At 37.1% G+C, this 9,259-nt stretch overlaps 1 protein-coding gene across 2 annotated transcripts in view; it reads left to right on the top strand.

Annotated features, from left to right (window-relative positions):
• Window positions 1-9,259, top strand: part of glceb (glucuronic acid epimerase b) — a 49,372-nt gene that overhangs the window by 19,351 nt on the left and 20,762 nt on the right. For both annotated transcript variants that reach the window (XM_024295526.2, XM_024295525.2), the window contains one exon: window positions 5,950-6,468. In XM_024295526.2, the coding sequence (XP_024151294.1) occupies window positions 5,961-6,468 (508 nt within the window). In that variant the 5' untranslated portion in view covers window positions 5,950-5,960. The remainder of the gene's footprint in view (window positions 1-5,949; window positions 6,469-9,259) is intronic.

Below are 9,259 nucleotides of genomic sequence, written 5' to 3' on the forward strand. Positions count from 1 at the left end.
TGTTACTTTGCATAATGTACTGGAGCTTTATGGCATCATCTCTGGATCAGAACCAGGGCACACTCCCACCTCTTCACATACTTCACACCAGCAGGCCTCTTAGCTTCAACATAAACAGAAAATGTACTGTCTTGTCTTGTATTACTTCTCCAGTATAGAAGCTCAGTGTCAAATACTTGTGTTGTAATCCGTCCCTAAGGGTTCCTCACACACCCTCTGACATTTTATTGTTGTGATGACGTCTTGTTGAAAATAACTCTTCACCCACCCCCAAACCCAAGCTGTTTGTACTTACTGACACATGTTCTGGTGTTTTTATGTGCTAAAGTCCATCATGCTGTACATCATGCTGAAATTAGCAACACGGTTGATTTGGAATAGATTTTGTAGTACCAAAAAAAAAAAAACTCCAACTTTGCCATTTTAGTTTACTTGTTACGTGAATTAAAAATCCCAAATTATGCTGGAGTTTTTATTAAAGATGTTCAGCATCTTCACATACTGGCAGATGTTTAGAGTAGACGGCCTTCCTGGATCAGCACATTGAGAGATCCATTAAATGTTGCAGCCGCAGATGCATGTTCAGAGTCAAAGTTCAAAGCCTTTGATGTTGAGCCGGAGCAGCAAAGCTGATTTGTATTAGAAGACATGTGAGCTCCCTGGGACCGCAGGGATTTACTGTTGCAGTCAAGTTGCTTGACATACCCGTCTGTGAAGCTCGTGTTCATCCAGGCATCAGCAGTGGGTAACTGTCAGCAATATCAAATACCTGCTAGACTGCATTACATCCAACATCGGTTGCTATTAATCTGCCGTTTGTCATGCTGACCTTATTGTAATCAAAAGTTAACTACATCTTTTAGGAACCATATAGCCTTTTAAACATGATGCTGAGATTATAGCATACAAAACATACTTTTTTATAGGTTTTAAAGTTAAATTGAAAGTCCTTTGCCGTGGCCCAAAATTTTTACAGTCGATTTAACTAAAAAAAAACCTCTTCCTTCCATCATTCCTGTCTTTTCAGGATTAGAAACCAGGCAATTTTGGAATATTTGGAATTCAAAATGGCACTAAACTCATGGAGGTTTTGAAATATCTGCAACAGAAGTTTCTCCGAAAAACTTTGAGTAAGGCTCAACAGACTTTTTCCGTTTCTCTGTGCATCCTTTATTATAGTGCGCTGTCATTCCTCAGCTTTCAGAGAGGACAGCAGAATTGATTTTAACAATTTATTTCTTGAAATGTGCTCTGTGATGTTTACTGTTGAAAATGATGTCTCTTGGCTCTAGAAATTATACTTTTTTTTTTTTTTTTTTGCATTTTTGACTAAAACAGTCATAATCCTAATTAAAAGACCACTGTGAATGCTTAAATGGTATTTAAATCAAATGATCAATGGTTCACTGTCTTTACCAGCTAAGTAAGGGTCCTGATTAGTTCACTTCTTACGATGACTTTGAAACGGCACCAAAGCTCTGGTATTTTTCTGGAAAGAGCTCCCTCCTGATAAATGCAAGTGAATCTGGGTCAAAATACACAAGGGACAATGCAGCTCTGTCTGCTGAACTGCTAAATGCTGTTTGTTTGCTCTGTAATTACATGACGCACAGCAACACATCTGATTTACAAATAGTCATTTGTGGCAGGAGACTCTGGAGAACATTAATAGCTGTTCAATTAAATACTCTGTGTATCAGTCTAGTTTTACCATGTTCAACTACACTCATGTGTCTTTACTCTTGCTCTAGTTAAACTGGAGTGTAGGAGAACATTCCTGTGTCCAAAACACTTGACTGCATTTTTTTTTTTCATGTGATAATTATGGCCCACAACTTGAATCCCAGAAAAGTGGAAGGTTAAGTGGCAAAATGCTATTCTCAGGCATCTGCAACTTTGAAAACGTGTGACTGCTGACTATGTAGCTGTTAAAAAAATAAAATACAAAAATAATTTAAAAAAGTTTAGTATTTAGAATGCAGAGCTGTAGATAACAAAATTAATAGCTTCAACAAGAGTGAAAAGGAGCAGGCAAAGATTTAGCTTATTGAAGCCTGTTCCTAAAAAACAAAAATGGCACTAATGATAATAATAATGAAAAGAGAAATAATAGTTATTGTAATAATGATGAATAAAATGAAAAAAGTCATAACAAAGCAAATGAAGAATATGATCTTACTCTCAGATATGTAACCAAAAAATAAAATTATAAGGTTTATCTTTTAATTGGTAGTGACAATAATATATATACATATATATATACATTGTTTTTTTATTGAATTCTTATAGCTGTGAACACACAACATGTACAACAAATGTTTACTCTAAAAAAACACAAATTTACATATTTAATTAATAATAAAAGAAAAAAGCGGTATATATTTAGGAATAAAACTTCATATTTTCAAAGATTATAGAATACTTGGTGTAAATCTTAAAGATTTTACTATATCAGGTATGTGTTAACTACCTGAACTATTACTGAAGTCTTTACTTAGTTGTGATAAACTAAAAATCCATGGTAATCTCAAACTTCTATAACTAACTACATCTAATCTAATGTCATATGAACTACAAAAAAAAAGAAAGAATCTTTTCACTCCATTGTCAGCACAATTGACTAAGACCACTGACATTGATATACTCCATCTCTCTGGAAAGACACTTGCAAGGGTTACTTGATTATTTCTTAGGAAGCTTTGAAAAATGCTGCTGTCTCAATAAACTTACATGCACAGGTTAATAGTTTCAGATAATTCTTCTTTTACCCATAAACTAGAATTAAGATACACTTTAAAAAGTTTTCCTGTTTTGATTTGTGCTTTTGAAAACAGCAGAACTGGGCATGCTGCTGAATATTCTTCTGTTTGAGTTTATTTTGAGAAAACTGGAGTGAGTGAGGATTCAGTTTCTGCTGAGAGAACCATCTGTTTCTCTGTGTGCCACAAGCATCTTCTGTTCTTCACTCTCGGGTCTTGTGTTTTCTTCTTTTTTGTCCTCCAGTTAGATTTGGCAGAACCAGAATAAAGTTTCATATGCATCAACAAACCAGCCTGGTTGTGTTTGTACCCATGAGAATAACTCCTCTTTCGCTGTGCTTACTGCTCTAGTGTTAAGATGAAAATTACACGGCTGAAGTGATGGATCTCTCGGTTTAAAAACGATGTCGCTAAGAGAGAGAAAGAGGCTTAAAGATGCACACTTCTTTGTCATGCTTCTCTGGTTAATCCTCGTATATCCATCTCCAGTCTGGATTCGACACCACCATCCACCTATAAAAAGACCCAATTATTTATAGTTTCCTCCCTGACGGGACGGTTTTACTTCCCTTTAAGAGTGCAGTCCCAAGGTCTTCTCCATCACTTTTTTGTCCTAGTCAGTGCTTCCATCATTGTAATATTTCATCACTTCTTCAGACTGCGTGGCTGAGAATACCAATAATGTTTTTTATGAGTGGCAATAAGTCATGTAGAAGTTAACCATAAGATTTTTATTTTAAAGAATTTGGCAGAAAGCCATTTTATTTAACGTCACCTGAAAAGACGAGGATCTTCTGTTCCTTGCGTGCAGTAAAAGTATCAATCCTTTCTCATCTGATCCATTTCAGTGTTTGCTTTTCTAAGCACTCTGAAAATCCACTCCCTGTTGCTCTGAGCGGTCTTGGGCAGGATCATTGTTTGAGTCATCAGGCTCGATCGTTTGACTTTGCATCGGGAAAGCAGATTACCGTTCCTCCCTCCACACTCATTAACTGCATTGACCTCAGGAGGTGGTGGAGGGCATTTCAATCAGGATGTGATGGTGAAATGAACATGGTCATTTTCCTCACTCCCTCCTCTGTGATCATTACAGCCGTAAATTCTGGGGGCAGTAAGCTGTAATTAGTGAGGAGGAGGAGGCAGCGATCTGAAGATGTGTATTGATTTCTTGTTTGCTTGGTGAAAAATTTAGAAACACAGACCTGATTGAAAAACTAAATGTTGCCTCTAATAGACCTTTTTAGGACTTTAGATTCACATTTATGCAATCTTTTTTTGTTTCTTTTTACAAAGGAATTTATCTACAATTCATTATAGGGAATGAAATGCCATCTATTTGATTACATTTGTTACTTGTTATGATACTGTTACAAATACAACTGCCACCATGCAATGGGGAGACATTGGCAGATTCCTAAAGATTTCATGATGTCTCAATTTTTTTTTTTTTTTTGTCCTGAGACAATCGTTGGTGTAATCTTGGCTATAGATGGTGGCATTCAGGCATGCAGAACTGCATACTTTTTTTTTAGCTACCAGTAGCACTTGATATGGACAGTTGCCGTCAGGAGACATTTACACATCATCAGAGCTGCTGCCGGCCGGCGATCTGCCCTGTGGCCACTCGGCTGTCGCCCAATTTTCTAATGGTGTCATCCCTGCTGGTCACTGAACTGTCATGGCACTGCCTCGAAATGTGCTTGGGCAGCGAATGATCGATGTCAACTTTTTAAAGAAAAATTATCTAGTAGTCTTAAAATCTTTTTTTTTCTTTACCTCTGCCGGAAACTATGCAGTGTGTAAAAATGTGACTGCCACCATTACGAATGCTGCCGTGCAGACACCTGCTGACTGTGCTGAAAAACTTGCATTTAGGTCACTGTGCTGTAGCATATTGAGATATGCGACATTTTAAAATTGTGTCGTTTTCTTGGACAAAGTTTGTGCAGAGTGGCAGAAGTTCATTAGACATTCACCTCTGAGATGTGGGCGGGACCACTGGCGTGAAATAAGCCTGCTACCACTTTCAATCACCAATCTGTTTACACCCCCCTGCTAGCTTACAGCCCCTCCCAACTTCTACTAGGGCTGGGTATCACCAAGAATTTCCAGAATCGATTTGATTCATGATTTTTTTTTTCTCGATTCTTTTGATTCCATTAAATTTTGTTTTCTGCACATAGTTTCACACATTCAAATTCAAGCAGTTGCTTTCAATCCTTCTTTTTTTTCAAAGCTTTCTATCCTCTGTTTGTTTTTAACCAAACAATTTGAATCTCTGAAGTTATCACGGGAAAAGAGTAATGTCAAGGAAATGTGATTTTTTTTTTTTTTTTTTTTTTTGCCGAAAAGGAAAGGGGTGTAAAGATCAATCTCTAGTTCTTTGTTTACTTGTTTACTGGTCTCGGATCGATTAATCGATTCTTTAAACCCAGGCCTAACTCTAACCTAACATTACCAATGCAACAAAAATGACTAGCAGTATTGGAGCTATCCAGATGTACAGTTTTAAACCAGATGTTGGCTCAGACAAAGAGAACAAAGATGTACATGGATCTAATCGTCTACAAGGGATGTATTTGATCGGAGCGAGGAGTGAGAATGCGACTTGCTCTAGTAGCCTCTGTGTCACAGCTACAATCTTGCAAACTGCATTTTTGCGTCTACTCCTGATTCACAACAATTTGGATAAATAAATACTCAGATTGCAATTTTAAGCTCGATTTTCTTTATATATGTCTTCCATCATGAGAAAAATGCTACAAAACATGTTAAAACACCAAAATATGTATATTTTTTTTCGCTGGAGCGTGTCTTTAACGAATATATTGTGTTGTCAGTTACGGTGGTGTAAAAATGTTTACCCCTGTGCGGATTCTTATTTGTATGAATGTCAATGAGTCTGATCATCAAACAAAAATGTTTGAGACAAAGATGACAAAAAGTTTTTATGAGTTTCAAAAAATTGAAATTTTCTTGTCACACTGTTGAAACTTTGACTTGATGCTGGTCTTAGCCTCTTAAAAAACTTGTTTAAAGACTGATTTTATTAATCTTTTTTAAATTGTTCTGGTACAAATGTTGTTTCATTTATAGATTCAAGTTTGAAGTTGATTTTAAATATGTATCAATAAATCAATTAAATGTTTTTTTCCAATACTGATCTTTTGCTCATGTTTGTGCCACACAGGCAGGTTGACCATGCGCTGCCTGGCTGCTCGGGTGAACTACAAAACCCTCATTTTCATCTGCGCCCTCTTCACCCTCATCACCGTTTTACTCTGGAACCGCTGCTCCAACAATACCTCCATATACTTCCTTCCTCGAGCCGCCTTCGTCGCTCCGAGTCCTAAGATAGGGGACGAAAGCCTCGGCAGCCAACAGCATCCCCCACAGCCCCCGGAGCCTCCACCTGTTGTCGGCGGCGTCAAGTTTGAGGAAATCGACTGCCTGATCAATGACGAAACCACGATCAAAGGCAGACGAGAAGGCTTCGAGATCTACCTGCCGTTCAACTGGATGGAAAAGTACTTTGAAGTGTACGGGAAAATAGTTCAGTACGACGGCTACGATCGCTTTGAGTTCCAGCACAGCTACTCCAAGGTGTACGCCCAGCGAGAGCCCTACCACCCCGATGGAGTCTTCATGTCCTTCGAGGGATACAACGTGGAGGTTAGGGATCGAGTCAAATGCATCAGTGGAGTCGAGGGTGAGCATTTTTAAATAACTTTTGAAAAGTTAAAGCTTTAATACGAAATTGTCCTTTTTTTCTGCTTGGAAGATATAAACACAAATGACTAAAGCTTATTTTCTTTTACTTCAACTGAAATGTTAAAACTCTAAACTCTTTCTGGAAAAGCTAAATAGGACCATGGCAACCCTTTCTAGATTAGTTCTGTTTCTAGAAAAGTTCAGTTTAAATAATTTCATTGTAATTGGTTGACTAAGCTATGATTTTTATCAATATTTACTGATTTAAAAAAAAAATGTTTTAAAGGCATACTTTGCTCTTGGCTTTAATGATAAAAGTGCATTTTAGACTGAGTTATTCTTTGTTATTTTGTCCTCGGAGATGCAACACCCAAACATTCTTTGTAATCAACAGATATGCAAAACCCAGCATTTGCATTGGAAAACTGATTATTTTAGCAAAAATAATACAAATATATTCAACAACCTTTCTGGGAAAGAATGGTCTCAGATTTTATATTTATTATTTACGCCCATCATGTATCACACTTGTGAATCTCTGATTCTATCTTCATCATAGTTTATTATTTTTCTGTTTTGTCGGCCTGACTTTCTCTCCATGTGGTGCAATGGGTTCATTACAAGCATGTCACGGGTTGCTTCCTTGGTACAGGCGGGAAGGGCATCTTCACCATTCGGTTCACTTCACTGCCCTGAAACCCCTAAAAAGAGCCAGAAACAGCCCAAACATCCACACCCTTCTCTTTTTTTTCCAACCTGAATCGAAGTAACACTGTTTTCCTGTGAGCAGTAAACTCTTCCCCAGGACCAACCTGTGTCACATCTCATTCCTAATGCTGTAAATCAGGCAAAATAAAGGATGAGCTCTGTGAAATGTACTATAGGAACTCGGATGTTATTCAGTTTTCAAGGTTTCACCTACAATGAATTTTGAAGGAAACAATCAATATCTAATTTAAAAGGCCATTGGCTAAAAGTACTCAGTCATCAAAAAAGCTCAGTTCTTTGGTTTTCTGAAGCAAATGAATCAGTCTTTTTAAAACAATTACTAACATGAATATTAAATGGTTAATAGCATATATTTATGTAGCATTTTTCTTCCTTGCTTTAAGCCTCTAAAGCGCTTCATAGTCTCATTCACATTCATATCCCATCAAACACAAGATGTCTATTAGATAACTAATATACATCTATTGTAGATCTCTACCGGACCTCTCTTTTTTTGCTCAATTAGACATCTACCAATAGTGTTCTGAAAGGCATCTGCATATAGATGTTTACTACACATCTACATAGATATTTATAGATGTCTATTATAGTACTTTGAAAAAATATATATAAATACTGTAATTTTGCATCCATTCATCTTTAGAACACACTGAATCCATTTTGGGGTCACAGGTTTGCTGGTTCCAATCCAGCTACTGTTGAAGGTGGAGTAACACCTTGATCAGTTCACAAGTGTGTCACAAAGCCACACATTCACAATTATGAAACATGTTACTGAACTGTGGGAGGAAGCGAGAGAAAATCCACACCTGTAGAGGGAGAACATGCAGACTTCACACAGAAAGATCCTAACCAGGATTTGAACCAGGTTCTTCTCACTGTAAGGTGGTAGAGCCACTATACCACTGTGCAGCCTGTTTGTTCACAGATAAGTAGTTATCACAAAGTTCTACATTCCAAGATGTAACAAACATTTCTACTAAAATATACCTGGGATTAAAGGTCTCAGAAACTTGCATTGCAACAAAAATCCAACCAATATATTTCCGTTTAGATTTTTAACTGAACAAAATTATGGTGAAAAGTTGAATCTATTGATCAGCGTGGATTATTATTAGAATGAGCTTGAAGCACACTTTCTTATCATCTGCTACACATCTACTGTATCTATATATATGTATTAGTTGTCTATTACATTTTTTGTATGTCAGAAAGTGGTGGTGTAGGATCCAGTATGCAGGAGACCAGGCTTGGTGACAAAAGTAAAACATTTAATAAATAAACTGAGATATGTCAAAATCCTGGGAGCAAGAAAATAGTGTCAAAACTCAGCAGGTGACCTGACAATGAAGAAAACCAGAAAATTAACCCTTGTGCTATCCTAGGAATGTTTACATTAAAAGTGGGGTCATCTGAACCCCACAACACAGCGCACTGAACTATTTTTTTCAAGGATTTTTTAATCTTCCCTGGTGTCCGTGGGAGACTTAAAATTCTGCCCACTTTTGTCATGGGAGGGATCACACATCGGTATAAGGGTTGGGTCATCTGGACCCAATGGGAGAGCTCAAGGGTTGAATAGGCTCACAGCTGTGGATGATCTACCTGAATCTAGTGAGACTGACAAAGAAAACAGAATATATAACTGATAAACAAAATACCTCTATAAATTGATGTTTATCCGATACTTAATGCATATCTATTGATGTGAGCTATGATTTGGATACGTTTATGTCTGCGCCTAGTGGATAGCCACACAAGTGCTATCTGTAACCACCAGGAACAATGTGGAGTTTGATGAGGCCTTAATTCATAAATTCATGTCTCTTTAACCTGTTGCTTTTTTTTCAGTTTTGCTAAAACAAAGATGAACCGTAAAGTCTGGTGGAAATTGGAGGATATTCCAACAGGAAAAAACATACTGAGACATACTCTGAGATTTTGATTTTTAGGTCAAGCAAATGATAAAACTTCAAATACACGATGATGCTTTCACTATACAGAGGGCCATGCAGCAAGTCATTATTTTAGTAATAATGGTTTTATGTTGAAACTGATTA

Source organism: Oryzias melastigma, linkage group LG3 (genome assembly GCF_002922805.2).
Source record: "Oryzias melastigma strain HK-1 linkage group LG3, ASM292280v2, whole genome shotgun sequence".
NCBI classification, from domain to species: Eukaryota; Metazoa; Chordata; class Actinopteri; order Beloniformes; family Adrianichthyidae; genus Oryzias; species Oryzias melastigma.